The sequence below is a fragment of the Tamandua tetradactyla genome, chromosome 7 (assembly GCF_023851605.1).
Source record: "Tamandua tetradactyla isolate mTamTet1 chromosome 7, mTamTet1.pri, whole genome shotgun sequence".
Lineage (NCBI taxonomy): Eukaryota > Metazoa > Chordata > Mammalia > Pilosa > Myrmecophagidae > Tamandua > Tamandua tetradactyla.
The window spans coordinates 114,239,845-114,267,606 of record NC_135333.1 but is presented as its reverse complement, the minus strand read 5'-3'; the positions used below and the strand labels follow the sequence as shown (position 1 = coordinate 114,267,606).

At 44.6% G+C, this 27,762-nt stretch overlaps 1 protein-coding gene, 2 long non-coding RNA genes and 1 pseudogene across 3 annotated transcripts in view; 3 read left to right on the top strand and 1 right to left on the bottom strand.

Annotated features, from left to right (window-relative positions):
* Nucleotides 1–2,173: 2,173 nt before the first annotated feature.
* LOC143689973 (uncharacterized) lies at nucleotides 2,174–4,705 on the top strand. The gene is made up of 2 exons (XR_013178978.1): nucleotides 2,174–2,476; nucleotides 4,100–4,705. It is a non-coding gene; the product is annotated as an uncharacterized LOC143689973 (long non-coding RNA).
* A 4,448-nt stretch (nucleotides 4,706–9,153) lies between these two features.
* Nucleotides 9,154–13,507, bottom strand: KRT18 (keratin 18). The gene is made up of 7 exons (XM_077110786.1): nucleotides 12,933–13,507; nucleotides 12,135–12,217; nucleotides 11,647–11,803; nucleotides 10,418–10,582; nucleotides 10,187–10,312; nucleotides 9,636–9,859; nucleotides 9,154–9,333 (listed from the first exon to the last, which is right to left on the bottom strand). The coding sequence occupies exons 1-7, from the start codon at nucleotides 13,347–13,349 to the stop codon at nucleotides 9,213–9,215; spliced, it is 1,293 nt and encodes a 430-aa protein (XP_076966901.1). The 5' UTR covers nucleotides 13,350–13,507; the 3' UTR covers nucleotides 9,154–9,212.
* A 195-nt stretch (nucleotides 13,508–13,702) lies between these two features.
* Nucleotides 13,703–27,762, top strand: part of LOC143642428 (uncharacterized) — a 39,965-nt gene continuing 25,905 nt past the window's right edge. Inside the window, exons 1-2 of the long non-coding RNA XR_013155656.1 lie at nucleotides 13,703–13,720; nucleotides 15,028–15,122. This is a non-coding gene — a long non-coding RNA (uncharacterized LOC143642428). The remainder of the gene's footprint in view (nucleotides 13,721–15,027; nucleotides 15,123–27,762) is intronic.
* On the top strand, nucleotides 24,059–26,466 carry LOC143690215 (annexin A5-like; annotated as a pseudogene).

Genomic DNA, 27,762 nt, shown 5'->3' with positions numbered 1-27,762 from the left:
CGCACTGCCCTCATTGTGGTTTTGATTTGCATTTCCCTAACAGTTAGTGATGAGCATCTTTTCATGTGCTTTTTAGCCATTTATATTTCCTCTTTGGAAAAATGTCTATTCACGTCTTTTGCCCTTTAAAAATTATTTTTGTTTTATTTGGTTCATTTCTAAAGTGGGTTGTTCATCTTTTTATTGTTGAGGAATTGGGTTTAATTTACTATTTTGAGATGGGGGTTGGTTTCAAGTGTTTCCTCTTGACTTTTCTTATCGTAATAGTTGTCACTTTATGGGCCAGGGAACTAAGTTGGAGATTCTGCCAGTTGTATGTCTAGTCCAACTACACTTTCAGGAACTAGGGACATAACCACAGAATTTGTTAATGGACCCCCTGGGTTCACTACCATAAGATGGACTTGGGCCAGAATTCCATTTATCACCTACATACCCCATATGTGGTCTCACCTCCATACCCCAAATCTGACTAGTGCACCATAGTTGCAATGGTTTTAACTTAGAGCCAGTGCTCAAGAATCTCTGAGCAGGGCTGTCATACGGCACAACTCAGAACACAATGTGAGTGGAGCTCCTTAAAGTTGTGCAACATTGTTGTCCTGTCCCTGAAAATTCTGTTTTTTTCCTTTTCCTAGTTGTGATGGTTAATTTCACATGTCAGCGTGACTAGGGTAACATGTCCGGTTGTTTGGTCAAGCTAGAACTGACCTAATTGTTATCGTGAGGGTATTTCATGATCATTAAATCATTAGTCAGTTGATTGCATGTATGGCTGCAATCTCAGCAATGGAGAGTATTACCTTCAGAATGAGAGGAGTCACCTTCTCCAGTTAGTTGGAGGCCTTAAAGGGATAACTGAGGATTTCATCAGTCAGAATGAGTTTCTGTCTCTAATCCAGATAGCCAGCTTCTCCTGGGGAAGTCAGAGTCACCATTATCAAGATTCCAACTTGAGGCCGCTATTGCGCTGATTTCTATAGTAAATCTCTTTGTATTTATATAATATAAACAGAACGCACAGTTGTAGGTTCTGTTTCTCCAGAAAACTGTGACATATATTAATGCTCAGTTATCTAGTGAGTGGCTGGAGATACCTTGGGGGGTAAGACTGGAAGAAGATTTATAGTAGATACTGTGGAGTTGTTGCAGGGTTCTCCCTTAAAGATACTAGGTCTCTCCATGCTTTAAAGGTGCTTTGAGTTTTGAGTGAGGTCTGTGAATAAGGGAAGTCGCCATGATTCTGTTAATGGCTTCAGACAGGCCTCCACTTGCCAAACCTATTGTTATTTTTAGTTACATAGATCCAAGAGGATGTTAAACAATCAGAAAACAAACAATCTAATTTAAAGAGGTGAGCAAAAGATTTGAACTGACATTTTAAAGTGCATTACTAGGGAAATGCCAAGTAAAACTGTCCCACACCTATTAGAATGACTGAAATGAAAAATGAAAAATAAATGGATGCCATCAAGTGCTGGCAAAGATGGTGAGCTGTGAAACGTTCATACTTTGCTAGTGGGAATGCAAAATGGTACAGCTATTTTGGAAAACATTTCCAAAATGTTTCCAAAATGTGGCCGTTTCTTAAAAAAGTTAAAAATACGCTTAGCATATGACCTAGCCATCCCACTCTTAGGTATTTACCCAAGAGAAATAAAAACTTACGTTCACACAAAAATCGATATACAAATGTTTACAGCAGCTTTATTCCTAAATGCCCTGAACTGGAAACAATCCAAATGTTGTTCAACTGGTGAACTGATGAACAAATGGTGGCACATCCATTCAACATAATGGTACTCAGCAATAAAAAAGGAAGGAACCCCTGTTACGCATAACAATATGGATAAATCTCAAATGCATTATACTAAGAGAGAGATGCCAGACTCAAAAAGCTACATACTGCAGGATCCCATTTATATGACATTAAGAAAAGGCAAAATTGTAGGGACAGAGAACCAGTCAGTGGTTGCCAGGGGACAGGAGAAGGGGAAGGTTTGACTAACAAGGGCCAGGCTGAAGGAGCTGCTCTGTCTCTTGATGGAGAAGCATTTGTCTCTGTATTTGTCAAAACTCATAGAACTGTACATCCAAAAGAGTGCAGTGACCAGGATCAGGTCATTATTGCCAAAGATTCCTGTGGGTGAGATCATTCTGATTACTGCTTTCACCGTGTTGCTTTCATTTGATTTGATTGATTGATTGATTGATTGCATTTTTTCCTATTGCCTTTAAGGTAACCATACCCACTTGGTCTCTGGTGATCTATTGCTGCAACCCAACTTCTGCCACGCTGGAATTCTGTCATCTCTATTGAAACAAGAAAGCCCACTTCTATGGCAGCACCTCCCACCTTCATCCCCAAACATGCAGGGAACAAGCAGCATAACATGTTTTGATAATGCTGAGCTACACACAATGCCTCAGTAAAAGGAATATCTTCTACTCTCTTGGGGGAATTATGTAGAAGCAGGTGGGTAAATTGTGCATGATCAATCCACCACAAACTCTACTCTCCCTAATTCTTTGGATTCTTTCCTCCATATTATGCAATAGAATTTCTGGCACCTCCGCTTCATTTATTGTACACCACTAGTAAGTCCAGGTTTTAGTCAGTCAACTAAGGAAAGAGTTAAAAACATTCCCTGCTAGAGCCAGCACTCTGAATTTGGAATCTTTCAACTGATCTAAACAAGTTTAAGCTACTCTAAAACTGTGTTCATTCCTATCTAGTTTAGTAATCTTATAATCAACCCCACACATAGTCCCCAAGTTTATATCTATACAAACTAGCAAAACCTGTGCAGTTCTTTTGGTTTATGAATCGTTTCCTCTAGGGTAAGATTTTGTATTTGTGCCCCCGGTTATGCATTTTGATGCATCCATTGCAAACTACCTTAGGTGAGGTCATTACAGAGTCTCTGAACAAGTCAGGACCATCCACATTAGGTAGAGAAGGAGGGGTTGCCTCTGCTAGCGAATGAGCCTTAGTCAGACCTGGGCATTCAACGTCCTCAAATACATCCAAAAGCCCTGTCTTAGTTTCCTAGGGCTTCTGTTACAGAGTACCACAAACTGGGTATCTTAAACATCAGAAATTTATTCTCTCACATTCTGGAGACTAGAAGTCCAAAATCAAAGTGCTGGCAAGGCCAGGCTCCCTCCAAAGCCTCTAGGGGAGGACTCATCCTCTAGACTTGACTGGCGGCAGCATCCCTCCAAACTCTGCCTCCATCTTCACCCAGGATCCCTCCAAACTCTGCCTCCATCTTCACCCAGCATCCCTCCAAACTCTGCCTCCGTCTTCACCCAGCATCCCTCCAAACTCTGTCTCCATCTTCACCCAGGATCCCTCCAAACTCTGCCCCCATCTTTACCCAGGATCCCTCCAAACCCTGCCTCCATCTTCAGCCAGCTGGTTTCCCTCTGTGTCACAATTTTGTGTCTCTGTGTCCAAATCTTCCTCTTCATATAAGGAGACCGATCGGACCCACTCTAAGCAAGTACTGACCTCATGTTAACTACATCTGCAAAGACCTTATTTACAAGTAAGGTCACATTCTGAAGTTCGGGGTGGACATGAATTTGGGGGGGACACTATTCAATGCAGTACAAGCCCTGATCCCTATTCTTAGGACTCCTCTCCTCAACCAATGCTTTTACTTTTACATAAGACCTGGCAGGATTGTGATTTCAACTTATAATGTAACTTAACAACCAGCAGGGTCAGGCTTCAGCTCCATCAGCCTGTGGCTACTGGAGTTGAGAGATTCATTTAAGACATCTTAGTACCAGCCTGGTCCTCTTTAACTTCAAGCTTGCCGTTTTTCCCCCATAAGTTTGCCAGGGCAGCCAAAGCAGCCAGCTTACACCATGTCCCTTGATTTCCTTTACCTCACCGTAATGGTCACAGCAGCTGTCTAGTCTGCAAAACCTCACCTTCGATAGGCCAGTCCTTCCAGATCTCCCCAGGTGATAAATGCAGTTACTGGTTTTGCCATTACATTGGTAACTGAGACCTCACTGCCTTCATACCTGGTCAAGTCAGATAACCACTCCCGGATCCCCTTCTTGAAGGTTCCATGCTTGATTCCAGTCGTAGGAAACAAACCACCCGAGCTGGTGGGGAGATGTGAAGCTGACTGACCTCAAGGACACGCTGTTGCAGCTGAGATCCAGGGATCAGGACATGACTCCTGCCCCTCCTGGCACAACTACCTCTCAAGCACAAAGCAAACGAGCAGACACTGAACACTGCTCCAGAAAGATCCAACAGCCTCACGACCAGCCTTGTCACCAGGAACAACCTAGCAGGAGAGGGTCTCTGCCTCATATCCACCTTCCCAATCTCATTCATCTGCATCTAATTATGAAGCAATTCCTATCCTGAACCCTAGCTGCAAGGGCCCCTGGGAAATGTAGTTTTCAGTTTTCTGAACTCTGAAGGGCAGAAGGGCAAGAATTTGGAAAGGAACTGAGTGCCAACCCATCTTATCTACCACCTTTGAACGTTGCAGTTAGGTTGCTTGGCTTTAAATTCTGGCTTTGTCACTTATTTAGGTCTGTGACCTTGAGAACGTCCACCTCTCTGAGCCTCCAGTTTCTTCACTGTAAAATGAGAATGACACCACTATGTCTCAGAGTTGATAGGATTAAATGAATTAATGTGAGCTCAATAAATGTTGGCTATTATTATAATTTCCATTGTTGCTATTATCAATTCAGGATGATGCAAAGATGAATAAAACACGATACCTGCCTTCAGGAGTTTACAGTCTCATGGGAAAGGTGACATATAAATAGCTAAGTGTGTCATATGGCAAAATGAAAACCAAGCAGTTGGAAAATTCAGTTCTGAGGCTCAAGAGAGACCAGGGCTGGAGATAAACATTGGGAGTTCAGCTCAGAAGTGACAGTGCTGTCAAGAGATGAAAACAGATTCTCAGGGAGAGAAAAGGCCAAGATCAGAGAGTGAGCCCTGTTTAAAGGGCCTGTGGAGGAAGTGGAGTTGGTGGGGGTGTGAGGACTGGGAGAATGCAGCCAGGAGAATGCCAAGAGCAGAGGCTTCAAGACCAGGTGCCATGGAGGTCAGCTAAGATGAGGGGACAGATGAGGCTATTGGACTTGAACTGGTGTATTTTGAGGGACGTCAGTGACAGGGTGCAGGACAGAAGAGGATGAGGTAGGTTGACACTCTGCCCTTTGCCAATCATATGTGGTCCTGAAGGGGACCTAAACGTACAGATAAGGGGATATCTAAATGTGAGGGTCAGGGCAGAGGGATGCTACCCAGGTACTCCAGGGAGGGTCCTCCTTAGTGTTGCTCCCTGAGATAAGCGAGGATAATGCCCTCATTCCTTAGAGGTCGCCTTCAGAATGAGTCCAACCTGAACTGCCCTATTGAAAATTGCAACCTGTCTTTTCCTTTTGTGGGCTGAACAATGGCTGTCCCCAAAAAGTCCATGTCGTGAGCACCAGAACCTGTGAATATGTTACCTTACATGGCAAAGGGGGCTTTGCAGATGTGATTTAAGTTAAAGATCTTGAGATGGGAAGATTATCCTGGATTATCCGGGTGGGCCTAATGCAATCACAAAGGTCTTTATGAGAGGGAAGCAGGACAGTTGGAGACAGAGAAGGAGATATGATGCCAATGGAAGAAGAGACAGAGAGAGAGAGAGAGAGAGAGAGAGAGAGAGAGAGAGGGAGAGAGAGCTCTGAAGATGTTATGCTATAGGCTTTGAAGATGGAGGATGAGCAGGAGTCTAGGAATGCAGGCAGCCTCTAGATGCTGGAAGAGGCAAAGAAATGAATTCTCTCCTAGGGCCTCCAGAAGGAACACAGTTTTGCTGACACTTTGATTTTAGGACTTCTGACTGTAAGAACTGTTGGACAACAGATTTATGTTGTTTTAGGCCACTAAATTTGTGGTAGCCTGTTACAGCAACCATAAGAAACTTAACCATAAGAAACTTATACACCCCTGATTCCTTATATCTTGTTCAATTTTTCCCCGTAAAACTTATCCTCTTCTAACATAGTGCATTATTTTTTATTATATTCATTGTCTAGTCCATCTGCTAGAATGAAAAATTCACACAGCAAGGATGGATTTGTCTGTTTTGTTCACTGTCATATCCCCAGCACTCAGAACAATTGTTGGCACATAGAAGGTGCTGGCGCCAGTCTGAAAGGATTATATACCCTAGAAAACCCATATTTTAATCCTGATCCATCTTGCGGCTCTTTTAATCCCTATTCAGTGCTGTAGGTTGGAAACTTGATTAGGTTATCTCCGCGGAGATTAGAGACACCCAGTTGTGGGTAATAACCTTTGAGTAGAGGGAGATGTGACTCCACCTATTCGAGGTGGGTCTTGATTAGTTTACAGGAATCCCTTAAAGGAGCAAACATTTTGGAGAAAGCCACAGAACCACGAAGTGGAGACCCCACGCAGCCAGAGGCCGCTGAGATGAAGAAGGAAAATGCCCCCGGGGGAGCTTCTTGAAACCAGAAGCTTGAAGAGAAAGCTAGCGGGTGCCACCAGATTCCCCATGTGCCTTTCCAGTTGAGAGAAACCCTGAACTTCATCAGCCTTTTGTGAGTGAAGGTAACCTCTTGTTGGTGCCTTAATGTGGACATTTTTATAGATTTGCTTTAATTGGGGCATTTTTGTGGCCTTAGAACTGTAAACTTGCAACTTATTAAATTATTAATTTAATAAATTTATTTATTAAATTCTTATTTAATAAATTAAATTCTTAATTATTAAGTGGCTTTTAAAAGCCATTCTATTTCTGGTATATTGCATTCTGACAACTAGCAAACTAGAGCAGAGCTCAAAAAATATTTTTTGGATGGAGTGGGACAGAAACAAAGATGGCTACATCTTCCCTGGAAAGTGAATGTTCCTGTACTGTTAAAACAGTTAACAACCAAAATTATTTTTTATATTCTTACAGGTAATACATAATTCAAAAGGTACAAAAGGATTCTCAACAGAAAATAAGTCTTCCTACCAACCCTTGCTCCCCAAGACACCAAATTTCTTCTTTAGAGGCAACCATTAATTTCCAATTTCTTATGTATCCTCCCAGAGATAGTCACATATACAAGGATATCTATATGTGAATATAGTACTTCTTTTCTTCACAAATGTCAGTATATAATACACATGGCTTTGCACCTTCCAGTATCATTTGTTAATTTTTACCTGGGTTGGATTGTACTTTGGCAGGAGATAGAATGGGACAGTGTAACATGGGGCAGATGAGTTTGCTAATTTTCCCTCAGGCAGTTGTCCTCTCAAGCTGGGGGGTGAGAAGGACTGCCCCAGAGGCCTGGGCTTTTCCAGTCACGTGCTGGAAGCACTCACATCCATGATCTGCATCCGGAGGGAATGCCAGGACGCTGAATCAGTGCACAGCTTGGGTCTGGCTCTCAACCTTGGCCGCCTCTTGGAATCACCTGGGAGCTTTTTTTTTTTTTCAAACAACAACACATTTTTTTTTAAAGTTGTGAAATATAACACATAGGCAAAGAAAATTCAGATTTTTCCTCCTAGCTGCTTGAAAACACCAGAAGTGAAAAGAAATATCAACACAGTGATTCAGCAGTCATACTCATTTGTTAAATCCTATTTCCTTTGCTATAACTCCTCCTTCTCCTTTGATCCTTTTCCCGGTCATTAAGCAATGCCTGTTGACTAAAGGATAGGGGGATGCAATTAGTTGATAATCTTGGAGAGGCTGGTCCCTCTGGGTTTTGGGATTTAGCTAGCCTAGGAACCCTCTGGAAATTATAGGTTCCTACCTGGGGAGTTTTTGAAAAACTCAGCCCCAGAACTGAATTAGAATATCCGGCCCAGGGCCCAGGCCTCAGTGTGGTTTGTAAAGTTTCCCCAGGTGCCTCAGATTTGCAGCTAGGGCTGAAAATTCTAGGGTTAAATAATATTCAGAGGAAAGAGTTTGCGAGATTGGGAATCTGGAGATGTGGTTCCTGCTTCCTGCTCCAAACTCTGTCATCTGGAGCAAGTCACATGATCCCTGTGAACCTCAGCTTCCACCTCTCAGTCAGGGCCAATAACAGCTGCTGCCTGGCAGACCTCACAGGATTATAACAAGGATCAAATGCATAAGTGCCCTGGGAACTGTGAGGCATTGTCTCCTGGGAGGGATAATCATATCAAGTGCATTATCTTGGGTTTCTCTGATCAACTTGATTCAGCTTCAAGTACAGCTCAGGTTCTGCCAGGGACTTTCTGTCCCACCCTCAGGCAGGTTTGTATCTTCTGAAGTCATTCCATTCTCATACCTGTGCGCTTGCCTTCCTACCCTTCTTGGCTTGACTAAGCCAAGGGTCGCTCTTTTTAGAGGCCCATAGAAAAAGCTGGATTCTTTCCAATTAAATTAGTGATTGCCAGCCCAGGCAGCACAACCCCTTGGGGAGGCTCATCAGAACCTCTGGAGACACCTGTGTGGTTTGAGAAAACACACCCTGTTATGCTTACACATTTGGAAAATGGTGGGGAGGGATGAAGCAGAAAATGATCCCAAACTCCTTTCTTAAAATAAATCTCAGAAAGTGAAGTTCAACCACATCTGGACAGCTGGTGGGCCTGACCCAAAGATCTGTCTCCTGTAGACCTCTGCAAAGATTGGAGGAGGGAAAGTAGGGGTGGAGCAAGAATTGCACAGAAGTAGGGCAGGTGATCATTCTTTACTCAGGGAAGATGGTTTTAAAAAGAGTGAGAAACAAACACCCTTTGCTTTCAGGTAGGATTTGTTTTCCTACCCAGAGGCAAAGTCTGGTCCAGCCTCTTCCTCTGTCCCCTGTCTCTGGCCCCACCTCCTTCTTTGGCTCAAATTTCTGCTAATGAGCATCTGTCAGGCAGAAACAACGGGTGACCTTATTATTGCCGGGTCTCATCGAGGATGATTCCACAATTTTATTGTAGTTTTCCCCACTGCTCTTGCTCCATCCCATCTACTGCTTCCTCTGCTTTCTCTGAGAAGGTACTTCAAAGGACCTGGAACCCTCTTCTGCCACTTGCCCACCCCCATGAAACCCTTGGTGTCAGAGGCGGTTTTGCCTGATTACTATGTGACTATTGGCTTAAGGTATTCGCACAGAATTATGAAAACAGCCAAGGAGCATGCAGAGCCTTTATTGGCCACCCATTCTCCAAAGAGCACCCGGCATCTCTTGCCTCAGTGCCTCAGAACTTTGGTGTCGTTGGTCTCAGATACCACTTTGCCGTCCACAATCCTGCGGGTGGTGGTCTTGTGGATGGTCTGCATGGAGTTGCTGCTATCCAGGGCATCGCTGAGACTGCAGGAGAAGGCCAAGGCCCAGTCACACGCTGCCCCGCAGAGCAAGGACAAGGAAGGTGGAAGTAAAAGCCTCCAAATCCCCCTTAGCCACCTCCCCCACTAAAGGAAAAGGCAAGGCCATAGGAGGGAACCTCTAACTGTTGCTCCCTTGAAGACTGAGGAGCACTCACTCAGAAAACATCAGTTGGGCACTCAGTAGATACCAATGAATAGGTACATGGGGGGCTTAAAAAAGGCTCAGCCTTGGGGGGAAGAAATGACATCTGACCCTGGTTTGTGTGCCACGGAGACCCCACTCACCTGAAGTCCTCCCCATCTTCAAGCAGGCGGCGGTAGGTGGCGATCTCAGCCTCCAGCTTGACCTTGATGTTCAGCAGGGCCTCGTACTCCTGGGCCTGGCGCTGGCCCTCTGCCCGGGTCTGTGCCAGCTCTGACTCCAGGTGCAGCAGGACCCCGTTAAGCTGCTCCATCTGCAGGGCATAGCGGGCTTCCACCTCCCGCAGGCTATTCTCCAAGCTGGCCTTCTACGAGGGCAGAAGGAGGGCAGTTGGGGTGAGCTTTGACTGAGTGTGGGGAGAGTGTCTCTGTCACTTTCAGCAGAGCAGTCTAAAGTCCCAGCAGGTCTGCTCATCTCTTCACTCTTTGAGATATTTTTTGGAGCATCTACTGTGTGCCCAAAATCAGGACAGGGGATAGGGGCTGTGGGAAATGCAAAGAGAAACTGCCTGTTTCTGAACTAAAGGAATTTAAGATGAGAAGGATAGGATTTGGGTTGAAACAGGGTTGGGCTTGAGGATGATGGAACTCGGGGGATCAACAGGAGTTGGGGCGGGTGATGTAAGGATTCTCACCAGATTTCTCATGGAATCCAGGTCGATTTCCAAGGACTGGACAGTACGTCTCAGCTCCGTGAGTGTCATCTCAGCAGCTCCTATTTCAGCGGACTGAGAGGTGACCACTGTGGTGCTCTCTTCAATCTGCAGGGGAAATGGTCCATTAGGCCATTCCCTCCCTCCCTGCCTCCCTCCCATTCCCCTGGGCCTCTGTAGTTAGGCTAGCATCCATCCCTTCTCCTCATTCACCTGCTGAGACCAGTACTTGTCCAACTCCTCTCGGTTCTTCTGAGCCAACTCATCATACTGGGCCCGGATGTCTGCCATGATCTTGCTGAGGTCCTGAGACTTAGGAGCATCCACCTCCACGGTCAGCCCAGAGCTGGCAATCTGGGCTTGTAGGCCCTTTACTTCCTAAAGGAGAGAATGGCAACAGGGAGAAGGGGCTTAGGATCAGAGCCCTCAATAAGGTGATAATCTGTGATTGCCTCTTCCAGGAGGTCTATGGGAGAAGCCCAGATAAACAGACCAGATAAAACTCTTGGTTTTGCACTCTGGGCAATGTCAGTTCTAGGTAGAAATGCCATCCACATACTGCCAATGCCTGTCACTCACTTCACCCTGTCCCTCTTCCACAAACCTGCTCCTTATATCTCCTTCTAGGAAGTCCTGTCAGCTCTACCAAGCATGCTCTCATTCTTTCACTACTCGCCATCTGAAATAGTTGCTTCTACCTGTCCTCATTCTCTCACCCTTATCTCACGTCCTCTCAACCTCATCATACTGCAGTTCAGGTGAGCTGCAGAGCATGTGCGACCCATTGAGTACGAGGACAGTCTGATTAAGAAGTGGTTGAGATGGGAAAGCTTACATTGTATATATAAATGTATGTCCACAATTTAAAAAGAGAGAGACACTAAAAAACCAGGAAGAATTAAATGCAATACATGATCCTGGTCTGGATCTAATAGTAAAGGAGGAAAGGTCCAAAGGACATTATAACGATACATGAAAAAATTAGAATATAGACTATAAGCTTTATATTAAGTTGATATAAACTTGATAACTGTACTTAAAGTGGTTACAAAGTAAATATCCTTTTTCTTATGAAAGTATATGGAAATAGTAAGTGTTCAGGGAGCATGATGTACATAATCTAACTTTCAAATGTTTAGAGAATAGACGAATATATAAAATATATATATATAGAATATATAGAATACAGCAAAACGTTAAAAGGTGATTTGGTAATCTGGGTGGGGAATATGTTGGAGTTCTTTACATAGGTTTTGTATTATTTTTGCAACTGTCCTGTAAACTTGAAATTATTTCAAAATAAAAAATTATTTCAAAATAAAATATTTATAACAATAGAAAACATGTCTGCAAGTCTCCCTTCACATGCCCTGCCCCATTTCTTCCTCCACCCAGACTGTTCCTGCCCCCTGGGCTCCTGGTTGGCCAGCGGCCCTGCTTGCCTCCTCGTGGTTCTTCTTCATGAAGAGCAGCTCCTCCTTGAGAGCCTCGATCTCCGTCTCCAGCTGCAGCCGGGTGATGTTGGTGTCATCGATGACCTTGCGGAGCCCATGGATATCATTCTCCACGGACTGACGCATGGCCAGCTCAGTCTCATACCTGTGGGAGTGGAGGTGATCAGAGAGGGGCACCCATGTCTCATCCAGAACCTTCTCCACCCATGCCATACCCTAACAGGAGCCCCACACCCATTGCAAACCAGCAACCCGAGTCAGGGGTCAGGTGGTAATGCCTGGAGCACTATGCTTGGCACTTGGGGGATGAGTTCCTAAATTGGTTAAATGAATGAATAAACCCCTGGACCCTATCTCTCGTTCACCCAGCTCCACCTACATCTGAAGGAGAAGCCAGTGTGAGCCTCTACTTGACCCCAGCTGGAAGAGCAGCCCATTCTTACTTCCACCCCCAGCTCCCCTGTCCCCAGCTTTACTTGACTCTGAAGTCATCAGCAGCCAGTCGGGCATTATCAATCTGCAGAAGGATGCGGGCATTGTCCACAGAAGTTTCAAAGATCTGGGGGTTGCATAAAGAGAGATTGTTCCATGAATTGGAGTGTCCTGAACGTACAGGATCCTTCTTTACATCTGCCGCCCTGCACCTGTGCCTCCCCCACCCCACCCCCACCTCCCACCCCTACCCCACCCCACCCCTCCCCACCCCTCCCTACCGCTCCCTGCCGGGCCTCAGCGGGCTGGCCTGCCCACAAGCCAGCAGGCGCCAATACATCCTCTCCTTGGCCCTCTCCTGGCCTCTTTTCCTAGTGCACCTGCTCACCCCCCTGCTCTGGGCCCCTCAAGCCCTGGACTGGCCCCTCCCACAGGTAGGTCTCCTGTTTACTCCTAGATGACTCAGCCTTAGCCACATCCGCTTAACCCCCTAAGTGTCCCCAGGAGCTGGAGCCAGGGTGTCTGCCTTGTCTCACCCCTCTGGGTGCTGTGGGCTTCCTCCCCAAAGCTGCCCCCTCACCTCACTTCCCACTATTTCCTGGGGAAGGGCGCTCCCATGCACAGCCACCACCCTTGGGGTCCCTGTGGCCAGGGGTATATAGAAAAATCCACCACATTCCTAGCCTTCTCCACATGGAGTTGAGGTCAGGATGGAGAGAGAAGGGAGGGAGGAGTCAGTGTTTCCACCCTAAATTCTTTTCCTTGAGCCAGAGGCAGTGGGGTATGCAAACGAGTCAGACAGGGCTGGGAGTGGGGGATTCCCTCTCTCCATGCCCCCTTACCTGAGCTCTTAGTTCCTCGATGGTCTTTAGGTAGTGGCCCCAGTCCCTGACCTGGGGTCCCTTCTTCTCCATGTGTTCCCGAATTTTGCCCTCCAGTCTCCGATTCTCAGTCTCCAGGCTCCTCACCCTGTCCAGGTAGGAGGCCAGGCGGTCGTTCAGCGCCTGCATGGTCTCCTTCTCGCCCTGGATGCCCTCCATGCCCGCCAGGCCCCCGGCCAACCCGCCGGCCAGGCCCCCGGCCCCCCAGCCGCCCCGGGAGCTAGAGGAGCGGGACACGGAGATCCGGGAGCCCGAGCCGCCCGCGCCCGCATAGACGCTGGCCGCGCTGCTGGTCGGCCGGACCCGGGGGCTGGGCAACTGGACGGAGCCCAGCGATCGGTAGTTGGCGAAGGTGGTGGAGCGGGTGGTGAAGCTCATGTTGTCTGGGGAGGAAGGCAGGAGGCCGGGACTCGGGATGTGGCCGCAGACGGTGCAGGGGTCCCGAGCTCAAGTTATATTGAGGAGGAAGGGGGTGGGGACCTGGAGGGTCAGGTCCCGCCCCCGGCCCCCGTGCCACAGGTGACCGCTGCAGGACTCCGCGTGCTCCTGGGCGTTCCGGGTCCTCCCCCCACCCCCAGAACCCCGCCCAGCGAAACTCTCCCAGGGCCGCCTTCTCTCCCCACCCCGCCTCCCCCGGGAAGAGGTTGGCTAACGGGTCCTACAAAGGCAGCAGGTGCTGTTGGCCCTTGCCAGGGCAGGAAATGACGTTATTATTACCCCCTCCCCCGAGTGAGAGGAGGTGCTGGCAGGTAGGGAATTCGGAGATTTTAGGGGACTGGAGAGAGTTGGGTAGGAGTCTCTGCAGCTGTCCTCAAGCTCCACCCTTGTTCCCCAGTCTCAGACCTGTGGGAGTGGAGGTGATCAGAGAGCCCAGGAAAGTCCTGGGGAAGGAAAGCTGGGGGCTGGAGAAGAGGAAGAGACACGCAGTCCTGAGCCTCAAACATGGGGGTTTAAACACTTGCACCCTACCGCACCTGGTTCCCAAACACTCCCTCCTACCCAGGCTCACTTGTGCCCACTCATGCCCATATTGTAGAGTCGTGTATTCTCAAACACACACAAATGCATTCACTTATCAATATATTCAGATTCATGAAAGCAGACTCTCTTCTTGTTTCCTCCCCTCCGGCTAACTCATGTCCCCGAGGCTTGGCCTCAACAGAACGTTTTGTGACTTGGACGTCCTCACTTCTGCTCACACATCTATCAGCCTTGCCTACATTCTTGGATAAAAAAATACTCCTGAGCACTTGCAATTCAAGTATTTATTGAGTATCTACTGTTTGCCAGGCCCTGTTCAGAGCTGGGTGAAAAGCAGTCAACAAGAGACAAAAATCCCTCTGGGAGATTACATTGTGTGCCACATGGTATGGGGGCCGAGGAGGTCAGACAGGCACATCTAGAAACATTCTAACTGATTCTTAGTTCTGAGTGCCAGTCCCTCTCTCCCTCCTTAGTAGAACTTTTCTCCAGCCCCAGTTTTCCCTACTCCTCTCAAGATCCCAAACCTACTCCAAGGGGCTGCTTCCTCCAGGAAGCTCACCTCAGGATATAGGTGAAAAGGACAGAGGTAGGGAAGCTCTCAGGGCTCTCTGACCCTCCATCCCTCCCCCACTCCCCAAGCTGAATGACCACTCCCTGCTAAATTAACTGTGGGAACCTGGAGCTTTGGGGCCTTTAACTCGGTCCTTGCCACCAGCTCATTTGGCCAGCAGGGCCTGGTGTTGCATTTGACTGTGCTCTTTGCTCTGAATGGGCCTATCGATTCTTACTGGGCTGCCAGCTGGACAGAGAGGTGAGGGCAGGCAGGAGGATAGGCCTGGGAGGGGAAGCGGCTCTGGGAGTAGCCTGACCTGTGGATTGCCAGGGGGGAGGTGCAGTTCAGATGCAGAGTTTGGCCCTGAATTGTCCCAGGCCCCCCCACCCCCCACCCCCACTTCAGGTAGGGGAAGCCACACAGTATTCAGTGGGAGCTGACCAGGGCCTGCTGGAGGCCAGGAGGCAAATGGGAGGCAAAATAGCCTGCAAATGAAGGCCCACTCATTTTGCATGGAAGGTTCCTGGGCTTGGTGCCAGCCATCCCTGCTTTCACCTTCAACCTTCCCACACTGGGTTCCAGAGTTGTCATGTTGTGCAGAATCGCCCAATAAGGTATGTGGATTAAACGGGCGATGTATTGCTTTCTACTGCTTTTGTTAAGCTGAATTTAATCAATTTAGGTGCTATGCTAATGCTAGCTGTGTGACCTTGAACAAGTTACTTCCAAGCTTCAGTATTTTCACTTGTAAAAGGAGAGTAAGACCGATCCTGTATTCATGGATGGCAATGGACATGGACAAGCATGTTAATTATCAGTCATTCATTCTTTGAATAAAATACTCATTTATTTCTTGCTGAGTAAGGCTCCAGCACATCTAGGAGGGCAGAGGTGATGTATGTGTATGTCAATTTAATTTTAAAGATGGCTTAATGAATTTATATCCCTCTCTGAGTCATTTAACTCCCCCGTCCCCAATATCAGGGCCTTTGGTGACTCAGGCTAGCGGCGGGATGGGAACTACTGCCAATTGGGCCTTACCTCCCTTAGCTGAAGTCCTTGGCTGCATTCCTGACCTCTTGCAGCATCGGGCAAATACCAGCCTTAGGCTTCCAGCATCGACCCCCTCTGCTCCCCAGGCCGGTCCCTTTCCACCACTTCCAGATTCCTCTGCGGTTTAGAGCCTTTCACACCGTCTAGGAGTCTCTAGGAGAGCTGGGGTGGAGTGTGGGGGAGGAGTTTCAGCCCCCAGCATCCTCCAGCTTTGGGGCTCTGGGGTCAGGATGAGGCACCGGCGAAAGGGGCATGGAGTATTGTGAGGCTGGTCCTGGGAGAAGGTGGAACAGAGGGTCCACATAAGAGACTCCCAGAGCACAGACATGTGGAATGTCTCACCCAGGGGAGGCCTGAAGGAGGGAAAATGGTTCCCCGCCCCCACCTGGTCCTGCATTCCAGTGTCCTGCTGAGGCGACGCAAAACCAGAGGGGCAGGTTCAACTCTTGAGTAAACTCTGAGATGACTCCGATAAACGTGGGTCAACTCTCCCTCACCCCACCCCTGACATTCTCCTGTGGAGGGCTGGTGCCTGCATCTCTGGGGAAACCAGATGGTGGGGAGATTAGGGGATTCGGGAGGATAATAAGGGCCAGTAATCCTTCAGGCTCTGCTTTACCACTTAGGTTGGAATTTTTTTTTTTTTTACCCAACTTGGAGGAGGGAGGTATTCAGGAGGCAAGGAAGGCATGGGGCTGGTGGTCGGCTCCCATCACTTTCTCAAAGGGGTTAGAGTGACTCCAGAAAGGACTTCCCCAAGGTGTGAGTGTGTGCCAGAGAAAGGAGAAGTCCCTAAAGTGGGGTGGGGTGGAGGCCACAAGGTGGGTAAGAGAATGGGCCCTGAAGTTCCTTTCCCCTCTTTTCAGTGGAGTTCCAGCTCATGGGCCAGTAGGCCCTGCCCACCGGAGGGCCCCTAGGGCAACCGAGTTAGAGGCAGGGCTGTTGGGGAGGAGAGAAGACGGAGGAAGGGATGGGATAAGAATCAAGAGTGTGTCAGGAGGCAATGAAGTGAATGAACCTGAGGACATTATGTTGAGTGAAAAAAGCCAGAAAAAGAAGGACAAATATTGTATGGGCTCACTAATATGAGCTAACTATAAGCAGTCTGAGAATTGCATTCAAGAGCATAGGTTATCAGGGACTAGAAAGTGGGCAGAGATTGGACAATCAATGATTAAGGAGTACAGAGTAGTTAATAAGGTTCACTGTAAAGGTTCGGAAAGGAATAGCACAATTCTGTGTGAGGGTAGCACAATGTTGTAAGTGTAATTGACAAAGTGGAATGTGACTGTGGTTGGAAGAGGAAAGCTAGAGTTGTCTATGCCACCAGAAGGAAAGCTAGAGGATAAAAACTGGGACTGTATAACTTAGTGAAATCTAGAGTGGACAATGATGGTGGTTAATTGTATAAAGATAAGAGAGTACTTACATGAACTAGGACAAATGTATGTCACTATCACAAGGTGTAATAATAGGGAGTTATACGAGAACAAATAAAATGAATGTAAACTAAAGTCTATAGTTAACAGTAACATAGTAACATTCTTTCATTAATTGTAACAAAGGCACTATACCAAAGTTAAATATCAATAATGGGGGATAAAGGCGGTAAGGCATTTTTTCTTTGGAAGAAATGAGAATGTTCTCACATTGACAGTAGTGGTGAATGCATAACTTTGTGATGATACCGAGAGCCACTGATTGTACACTTAGGATGAATTGTATGCTATGTAAGCATAACTTTTAAAAAAAATAGAAAAAAATGTACCCGCAGATGATTTCCAAACCACCCTCCTGGGGGTAGGTCTCATCACGAACTGCTCTAATAATAATTTAAAGAAGCCAGCAATCTTTCAGAAAGCTTTGACGTACCTCTTAGTTATTAAGACTTCTAGATTATACTTTTACGTATGACACTTTCTTAAAATAGGACTTTATCTATATGTATATGTTAGACAGTATTAAAAATTTTCAAGTTGTTGTAAAGAAAAAAAAATAACAAAAGAGTAGGCTGGTGTTCCTTCAGCGGAAGGGAAAAGGTGTCTGGTACAGATTGGGAATCTAATGCTGCATCCTGGGTCTGGTGTGTATTGAGATCTCAGTAAACAATTTTGATTTAAATAATTCATGGAAAGGGGGCTCTAGGAGAGGCTGAGGGACCAAGAGGTGAGCTTGGTAAACTAAGAGACAGGGGAAGTAGGGGAAAGTTGGCAGGCTTTGGGTGCAGCTGCAGAGGCAGGTGGGATGATAAGGGCTGCGTCTGGATTGGGTGCCGGATTCAGTTTGGATCTTGGGCATTCAAGAATTTCTCTTGGTGCTCCCAGAGCTGCCTGTCTAGTGTGAAAAGGGAAAGGGGTTCTGAGGGCTTGGAGCAAGCCCTGTGCCTCAGGCCTGGGTAGGGTCGGAGAATGTTCTGACATTTGTAGTACCCTTGCTTCAGTTGGATTTGTGCCTATGGGGTTATTCCCAGTGGATAAAGGAAGGGGGAGGGTCAGTGCTAAACAACATGTAATTGCCTAGGGCTTTCCAGGTGCTGAAGCTCTGGGAGGATTCCTGGGAATTTGACCCTTACTGGAGTTTCCTTAGCAACCTGATTCCCCATTCCAGCCTCCTCTTCCCCTCGGGGGAATGGAACCATCTGTTCTTACACTCTCTTCCCCTTTTGAACCTGATGTGCTGGGTCTTTCCTCAGGTACAAGTTTCCTAGGGCTGCTGTAACAAACAACCACAGACTTGTGACTTCAAACAACTGAAGTGTGTTTTCTCACAATTCTGGAGTCCAGAAATCCAAAATCAGTGTCAGCAGGGTTGATTCCTTCTGGAGGCACTGAGGGACCATCTGCTCCATGCCTTCTCCTTGCTTCTGGCGGCTTCTGGTAATCCTTGGCATTTCTGGGCTTCAGACTGCACAACTCCAATTTCTGCCTCCATTTTCACATGGCCTTTTGCTCTGTATGGTTTTTCCTGTCTTTTCTTTTTTGGTGTCTTATAAGGACACTTATCATTGGATTTAGAGCCTTTCTTCATTCAGAGATGACTCCATATCAAGATGCTTACTGTTATTACATGAGCTAAGACCCTTATTCCAAATAAGGTGACATTTGGAGGTTCCAGGTGGACATATATTTTTGGGGGGCCACAAGTCCAGTGCCTTTGGACTGTTTGAGGAGTCACAGCCTCCACATGCTTCCTTGGTCCTGTGCGCTATACAACCTGCACAACCACATGATGGAGCCACCTACATAGAGGATTTGGGTGACACCCCGATGTGGGTGAGATGGCCTAAGGGAAAGGATCAGGGAAAAGAAGTGGACAGAGACTACCCACAGGGACTGATGGCAAGAGAAGGAGAAAGAGACAAAGAGAAAAGAGAGGTGAAAGAGAAGGAAGACCAAACTCTTGCTAGCAGCAACCAGGAAGAGATCCAGGAGAGAGAGATGCCATGAAAGCTACTGTGGTTTGGAACTGTATGTATCCCAGAAAAACATGTTTCTTAAACTTGATTTATTCTCGTGGATGTGAACTCACTGTAAGTGGAAACTTCTGATGAGGGTACTTCAGTTAAAGTATGGCATAGCATCTGAATCTTACTGGAGTCCTTTATAAGCAGAATGAAATTCAGGCAGAGAGAAAGCCATGGAGAGTGAGAAGCTGAACATTAATGGAACCTGGAAGCGAAGGGAGAGACCAGGAGAGGCAGCCGTGTGCCAGGCGACAGAAAAACCAAGACCGAGGACCACTGACAGCCAGCCCCAGATTGCTGGTCTTTGGAAGAAAGCATTGTCTTGATTTGAACTTGATTTGCATATTTTCTGGTCTCAAAACCATGCACTGTAATGAATTCTCATTGTTGAAGCCAACCCATTGCATGGTATTTGCTTGAGTAGCCAAGGAAACTAAAACAAAAGTCAAGGAGAAAAAAATTTAAGGAGGGGTGGGCCACAGGGTGAGATGCACAGAGAGATCAAGAGATGGAGGACAAGAAGAACACTTCCAGTAGAGTGATGGAGACTGAAGCTGGATGGCGAAGGGTTAAGGAGTTTTGAGTGGTTAGTAGAGGCAGAATGTAGATTTCTCTTTCAAGAAGTTTGTCAGTGAAGGAAAGGAAAAATGGGAAGATATCCTGCTGTAGGTAGCAGGATTGATCGGAGGTTTCCTTAGAGGGTACAGTTTAGAGGGCAACAATTAAATAAACAAATAATAACAAAAAGTGTAGTTGGTGCTATGCTAGAGCAAGTCCAGGGAGCAATAGAAGCCCACAGCAGAAAAGAGTAACCTGAGATCCTGGGTAAAGTGACATTTATGGTGAAACCTGAAAAGTGATAGTGATAGGTGGCAGAGCTGGACTTGCTGCATGTATCCCTTACATGGAATTGCCTTTCTAGCAATAGGGACAGTGGGACAGAGGCAAGAGGAGACCAAGAAAGACATGGCCCCGCAGCACACTGTGGATAGATGGTCTGCCGACAATGCATAAAATGATGGGTGAAGACTTTAAGGACCTTGTTGAGGTTGCGTAGTTTGGATTGATGATGAGATCAAGCACACAGGAAACAATCTATATTGTGGGTACAGGAGAGGAAAATAGTGGACTTCACTGAAAGATGAGAGGGCAGGAGTAGTGGAAATTCAGGGGCAAAGGAGGTTAGGCTTAGGCTTAAAACATCGCCAAGATGGCTGAATCTTTTGGATGCTTTGGGCGGAGAAGAAAGGGCAACCAGATCTCAGCGGAAAAGTAGTCATCCAGGGACCATGGGGTTGACTTGACAGTTGGCAGCAAATATCTTCAAAGCAAGGGAGCATGAGAGGCTGAATGTCAGGGAAGGGGATTGTCAGAGTGTGGAGTCAGTACAGTAGACGGTGTCATCTGAAGGTGGCAGAAGTGCTGAAAATCATCAAGTTAAAGATCTCAAGGGAAAGAGAAGTTGGGGAAAAGAGCATTGATTTTGAATCCTAGCTCGGCTGTTTGCTTGCTGAATGATTAAGTACGTGAGCTTCTCTGAGCTTCGGCTTCCTCGTCTGTAGGGATTAAATGTGCATGACTGCATGGGGCCTGAAGCATAGTTGATGCTCCTCAACAGGCTTCTCCCATTCCACACCCCCTCCCCTACTGGAAGAGTGATCAGGTGGAGATTTAAGCCACTCAATTTGATTCAGATCCAGAAACAGTGATCTGAAAATAAAAAGAACAATAAAATCATGAATAATAATCAAGGAGGTTATTATTGGAGGAGACAGATCATTGGACCAACACAGTACGTATGCTGGGTGCTATGAAAGGTTCCAAAGTACTGCCAGAGGAGGAACTCATTCATTCATTCATTCACCTCCTATATGCCAGACATATTCTAGGCTCTAGGGATACAGCAAAGAGAAGTAAGACAAGATTGTTGCTCTCAGAGAGCTCACATTCTAGGTTTTAAGGTATTTGGGTCAGGGTTAACCTCTTAGAGGACGGGATGCTCAGGAAGGGTTTCAAAAGCGGAAGAACTTATTAGGGAGTCAGGGGAAAGGCTGCCTTGTAATAGCGTCCAGTAGCACCTCCTCCTCTGAGGTTTGGATCCAGTATTTCCTGCTGGTCATTGGATATTATCCCCATTTGGAGGTTTCAAACACATCTTAGAGTTATCATTTCCAGGGGTAAACCTATGCTCTTCCTGTGTCTGGATTTTCTCTTTTAAAAGTTTACATTTATTGAGGTACAATTTGTATATAGTTCTATTTACCCTTCTTAGGTATACAGTTTGATAGGTTTGAGCAATGTATGCTGTTGTTGAACTACCACTGTAATCAAGGTATAGGACATTTCTATTACCTCAAAAAGTTCCATTATGTCCATTTGTGGTCAATCCTCTCCTCCTATCTCTAACCTTGGCAACCATGATTTATTCTTTGTTCCTATGGTTTTGCCTTTTCTAGAATGGAATCCTATAACATGTAGCCTTTGTCTCGGATTGCTTTTTCTTAGCATAATGATTTTGCAATTCATCCGCATTGTTGCATGTATTAGGAATTTGTTCCTGTTTATTGCTCTATAGTATTCCATTGTATGGATGTACTACAGTATGTTTATCCATTGACGAGTAGGTGGATCTTTGGGTTGTTTCCAGTTTTTAGAAATTATGAATAAAGCTGCTATAATTATCTGTGTATGGGGTCTTTGTGTGGACAAATGTTTTCATTTCTTTTGGATAAAATACTGAAGATTGAGATAATGGGCTACATAATGAACTTTGTAAGAAACTGATGAACTGTTTCCAAAAGTAGCTGTACCATTTCGCATCCCATCATTCATGTATAAGAGTTCCTCACCAGCACTTTGGTCATCTGCTTTTTTATTTTTATTCTTTCTTATTTTAAATTGTAGCCTTTTTAATGGGTGGGTAGTGATAACTTCTGGTTTCAACTTGTGTTTCCCTAATGATTGATGACGCTGAGCGTCTTTTCATGAGCTGATTGCCATCTTTCTTATTTGATTTAAACAGAAGTGTCTGCTTAAATCTTTTGCCCATTTAAAAAATTTAATTTGTCTGTTATTTTATGGTTGAGTTTTAAGAGTTCTTTATGGATTCCTTAGGCTGATACTTAAATGTTTGATATCTGTAGCTTTATAGCAAGTCTTGATATCAGGTAATATGTTCTCCAGCTTTATTCTTTTTCAAAATTATTTTGCCTATTCTTGTCTATTTTAGCCCTTTGCTTTTTTTGTATCAACTTTTAGAATCAGTTTGTTAATTTCTACATAAAAACCTAGTGGAATTTTGATTGGGATTTCAGTAAATCCACAGATTAATTCGGAGAGAGTTAATGATGAACTTGGTATATTTCTCCATTCATATAGGTCTTCTTTAACTTCTCTCATGAATGTTTTGTAGTGTTCAGAATAAAAATCTTGCACATATTTTGTTAGGTTAATTCTATAGTACTTTATGTTTTAAATCTGATTATAAATGATAATTTTTTTCAGTTTAAATTTCCAATTGTTTATTGCTAGTACATAGAAATATAATTGATTTATCCTGCAACATTTCTAAACTCTCTTTTTAGTTCTAATGGATTTTTTTTTCCATAGATTCTTTGGAGTTTTCTATGTAGACAGTCATTTCATCTGTGAATAAAGGCAATTTTCTTTCTTTCTTTCCAATCTGCATGCTTTTTATTTCTTTTTCCTGATTTATTTCTTTGGCTGGCACCTCCGGTACAATGTTGAATTGAAGTGGTAAGAGTGAACATCTTTACTTTGCTTCTGATCTTATGGGGATAGCCTTCATTCTTTCACTATTGAGAATGATGTAACCTTGAGTAGGGCATGAGATTTTGTAGGTTTGTCCAGAGCGATGCCCGGATAAATCCCAGAGTGATTTGAACAGTGAATAAATAAATATTTGCAAAGTCCCCTGGGAAATGGTGAGAAAGGGGGAAAATTCAACTTCCCCAAGTGGAGAATTATTGATATTCTCACAAGCAGAGGGGACAACCAAAGCAATAAGCTGAGCCCTCAATATTAGGGTTTATTCATATGAAACTTAACCCCGCAAAGGATAGGCTAAGCCTACTTAAAATTAGGCCTAAAAGTCACCCCCAAGAGAACCTCTTTAGTTGCTCAAATGTGGTCTCTCTCGCTCAGCTAACACGACAAGCAAACTCAATACCCTTCCCCTCTCTATGTGGGACATGACTCCCAGGGGTGTGGACCTTCCTGGCAATGTGGGAAAGAAATCCTAGAATGAGCTGGGACTCAGCACCAAGGGATTGAGAAAACCTTCTCGACTGAAAGGGGGAAGAGAGAAATGAGACAAAATAAAGTGTCAATGGCTGAGAGATTCCAAACAGAGTCGACAAGTTATCCTGGAGGTTATTCTTACGCATTAAATAGATATCATCTGTTTAGTTAAGGTGTAATGGAGAGGCTGGAGGGAACTGCCTGAAAATGTAGAGCTGTGTTCCAGTAGCCATGTTTCTTGAAGATGATTGTATGATATAGCTTTCGCAGTGCGATTGTGTGATTGTGAAAACCTTGTGTCTGATGCTCCTTTTATCAACCTTATCGACAGACGAGTAAAACATATGCATTAAAAATAAATAAAAATAGGGGAACAAATGTTAAAATAAATTTAGTAGACTGAAATGCTAGTGATCAAGGAAAAGGAGTGGAAAGGGATATGATATGTATGAATATTTTTCTATTTTCTTTTTAATTTCTTTTTCTGAATTGATGCAAATGTTCTAAGAAATCATCATGATGATGAATATACAACTATGTGATGATATTTTGAGTTATTGATTATATACCAAGAATGGAAGGATCATATGGTAAGAATGTTTGTTTGTTGTTATGTTTAATAAATAAATAAGTTAAAAAATAAAAAGGAATGATGTCGGCGCGTGTCCCGTCCTCTCTGCCCTCCTACCGTCTGCATCCTGTCCTTCTCCCGGAGGTCTGGGCGCCGGTCCCGGGTCCAGCTCCGCGTTACCTTTCCCCACCTGAGAAGTTGCCATGGCACAGGTTGTCAAGGGCACGGTGGCGGCCTTCCCTGGATCTGACCAGCGTCCTCTTCGCAAGGCCATGAAGGGCCTGGGCGCCTGATGAGGAGACCATCCTGACTGTGCTCACAGCCCAAAGCGATGCTCAGTGCCAGGAAATCATTGCAGCTTTTAAACCTCTGCTTGGCAGCGATCTTCTGGATGACCTGAAATCAGAACTGACTGGAAAATCTGAAAAATTAGTTGTGGCTCTGATGAAACCTTCTCATCTTTATGATGCCTGTGAACTGAAGCATGCACTTAAGGGGGCTGGGACGGATGAGAAAGTCCTGACCGAAATTATGGCTTCCAGGACACCTGAAGAACTGAGAGCTGTAGAACAAGTTTATGAAGAAGAATATGGCTCAAGCCTGAAAGAGGATATGGTAGGAGATACTTCAGGGCACTACCAGAAGATGTTAGTGGTTCTCCTTCAGTCTAACAGAGACACTGATGGTAGAATTGATGAAAGTTAAGGTAGAACAAGATGCTCAGGCTCTATTTCAAGCTGGGGAACTTAAGGGGGGACAGACGAAGAAAAGCTTGTCACCATATTCGGAACACGAAGCACGTCTCATTTGAGAAGGGCGTTTGACAAATACATGACCATATCTGGATTTCAAATTGAGGAGACCAATGATCAAGAGACTTCTGGTAATTTGGAGCAGCTACTCCTTGCTGTTGTGAAATCTATTTGAAGCATACCCACCTACCTCACAGAAACCCTCTACTATGCTATGAAAGGAGCTGGGACTGAGGCGCATACGCTCATCCAAGTTGTGGTTTCCAGGAGTGGGATTGATCTGTTCAATATTAGGAAGGCATTCTGGAAGAATTTTGCCACCTCTCTTCATTCCATGATTAAGAGTGACACATCTGAGCTAGACGATAAAGACTGAGATGGTATAAGCTAGAAATGCCTAGGGTGTATAATAATAGTGACTAAATGTACAAATTTTTAAAATGTTTGTGCATGAGGAAGAACAAAGGAATGTCATTACTGCAGGGTGCTGAAAATAGATGGTAATTAATATTTTAAAATTCCACCTTATGTGTTGTGAGACTAAAGCAAAAAATGTTTATTTGGTACAAAATTTATATTTTGACTAGTGCATTTCCTAATATAACTTATGTAGATAGCTTGATTGAACACCATAAGTATTTGGAATCTTGGGTAGGACATGAGATTTTGTTGGTTTGTCCAGAGTGATGCCCCGATGTATCTCAGAGTGATTTGATCAGTGAGTGGAAAAGTATTTGCAAAGTCCCCGAATGGTGAGAACTGGGAGAAATTCAACTTCCCCAAGTTGAATTCTTGATATTCTCACAAGCAGTGTGGACAACCAAAGCTATAGGCTGAGCCCCCAGTCTTGGGGTTTGTTCACATGAAACTTAACCCCACAAAAGATAGGTCAAGTCTACTTAAAATTTAGGCCTAAGAGTCACCCCCAAGAGAGCCTCTTTTGTTGCTCAGATGTGACCTCTCTCTCCAGCCAACACAGCAAGCAAACTCACCACCCTCCCCCTGTCTATGTGGGACCTGACTTCCAGGGATGTGGACCTTCCTGACAACGTGGGACAGAAATCCTAGAATGAGCTGAGACTCAGCATCAAAGGATTGAGAAAAACCCTAGAATGAGCTGAGACTCAGCACCAAGGGATTGAGCAAACCTTCTCGACCAAAACGGGGAAGAGTGAAATGAGACAAAGTGTCAATGGCTGAGAGATTCCAGAGTTGAGAGGTTATCCTGGAGGTTATTCTCATGCATTAAGTAGATATCACCTTGTTATTCAAGATGTAATGGAGAGGCTGGAGGGAACTGCCTGAAAATGTAGAGCTGTGTTCCAGTAGCCATGTTTCTTGATGATGATTGAATAATGATGTAGCTTTCACAATGTGACTGTGTGATTGTGAAAACCTCGTGTCTGATGCTCCTTTTATCTACCTTGTCAACAGACGAGTAGAACATATGGAATAAAAATAAATAATAGGGAAAACAAATGTTAAAATAAATTTAGTTGAAATCCTAGTGATAAATGAAAGTGAGGGGTAAGGGATATGGTATATATAATCTTTTTTTCTCTGTTATCATTTTATTTCTTTTTCTATTGTATTTTTATTTCTTTTTCTGAATTGATGCAAATGTTCTAAGAAATGATGAATATGCAACTATGTGATGGTATTGAGAATTACTGATTATATATGTAGAACGGAATGATATGTTAATGTTTTTCTGTATTCTTATTGTTTTAATTAATAAACATATAAATTAAAAAAAAAAGAATGACGCATCTGGAGACTATAAGAAAGCCCTCCTGCTGCTGTGCGAAGGGGAAGATGACTCAGGGGCCGCGGTGAGAGACCCTGCTCTGTGCCTGTGACCACCGCCTCTGCTCCCTTCCTTTGCACACCTTGCACTTCTTATATGTGAGTGCTTGACACATCGCCTTATTCACACAAGCAGGCTAATGACAAAAGCATACATGTCTTAGAAGTAAAGCGTTACTCTGCATTGTGATGTTCGGTTGAGCTCTTTCTAACTCTTGACTGTTAGACAGTGGAAGTGTACTTATGTCACTAAGTCTAGAGTCTGGGCCATTTATGTGTTCCCTTAGGAGGACAAACTGCTTTCAGCCTTTTTATACAACTTCATTTATATCAAATTAATGACTGTGTTACCTTAATAAGAACCTTAGCCTTGAAATTATGAACTCTTGGAAGTGTTATTAATCAAATTTGCTACTCAGTTAAACCTGCAAAATCACGGTGGTCGCAGTCAAAAGATTAATGAAAAATAAATATTTTCTTTCCTCTGGGGGGGAAAAAAAAGAATGACGTAAGCAGTAGGTTTTGTGAACATATTCTTTATCAGGTTGAGGAATTTTTCTAATCATAGTTTGCTAAGAATTTTTAATCATGAATAGATATTGAATTTTGTCAAATGATTTTTCAGTATCTATTGAGATGGTCATTTTTCTTGTTTAGTCTACTGATAAAATAAATTGCACTGACTGCTTTTCAAATGTTGAACCAACCTTGCATTCTAGCAGGAACTCTATTGGATTATGATGTATTATTCTTTTTATTTATTGATGAATTTAAGTTGCTAGTATTTTGTTAAGGAGTTTTGTGTCAGTGTTCATGAAGAATATTGACCTATAGTTTTCTTTTCTTCTAGTGTTTTGTTTAGCATTGGTATCAAGCTAATGCTAGCCTTATAAAATGAGCAGGGAAGTGTTTCCTCCTCTTCTATTTTCTGGAAGAATTTGTGTAGAATTGGTATTGTTTCTTCCTTAAATGTTTGGTAAAATTTGCCAGTGAAGCTGTCTGGGTTTGGACTTTTCTTTGCGGAAAAGTTTTTTATAAGAATTCAATTTCTTTAACAGACATAAAACTATTCAAGTTATTAATTTTTTTATATGCGCTTTGCTATTTTGTGTCTTTTAAGGAATTTTCCCATACCATCTAAGTTGTCAAGTTTTTAGGCAAAAATTTGTTCATAGTATTACTTTATTATCTTACTAAGTCACAGGATCTGTAATGCAGCCCCTCTTTCATTGCTGATATTGGTAGTTTCTGTCCTCTCTTTTTCTCTTTCCCTGTCTTTAACCCTCATCTACCTGGCTTGAGGTTTACCAATATTTTATCTTTTCAAAGAAACTGCTTTTGGTTTTATT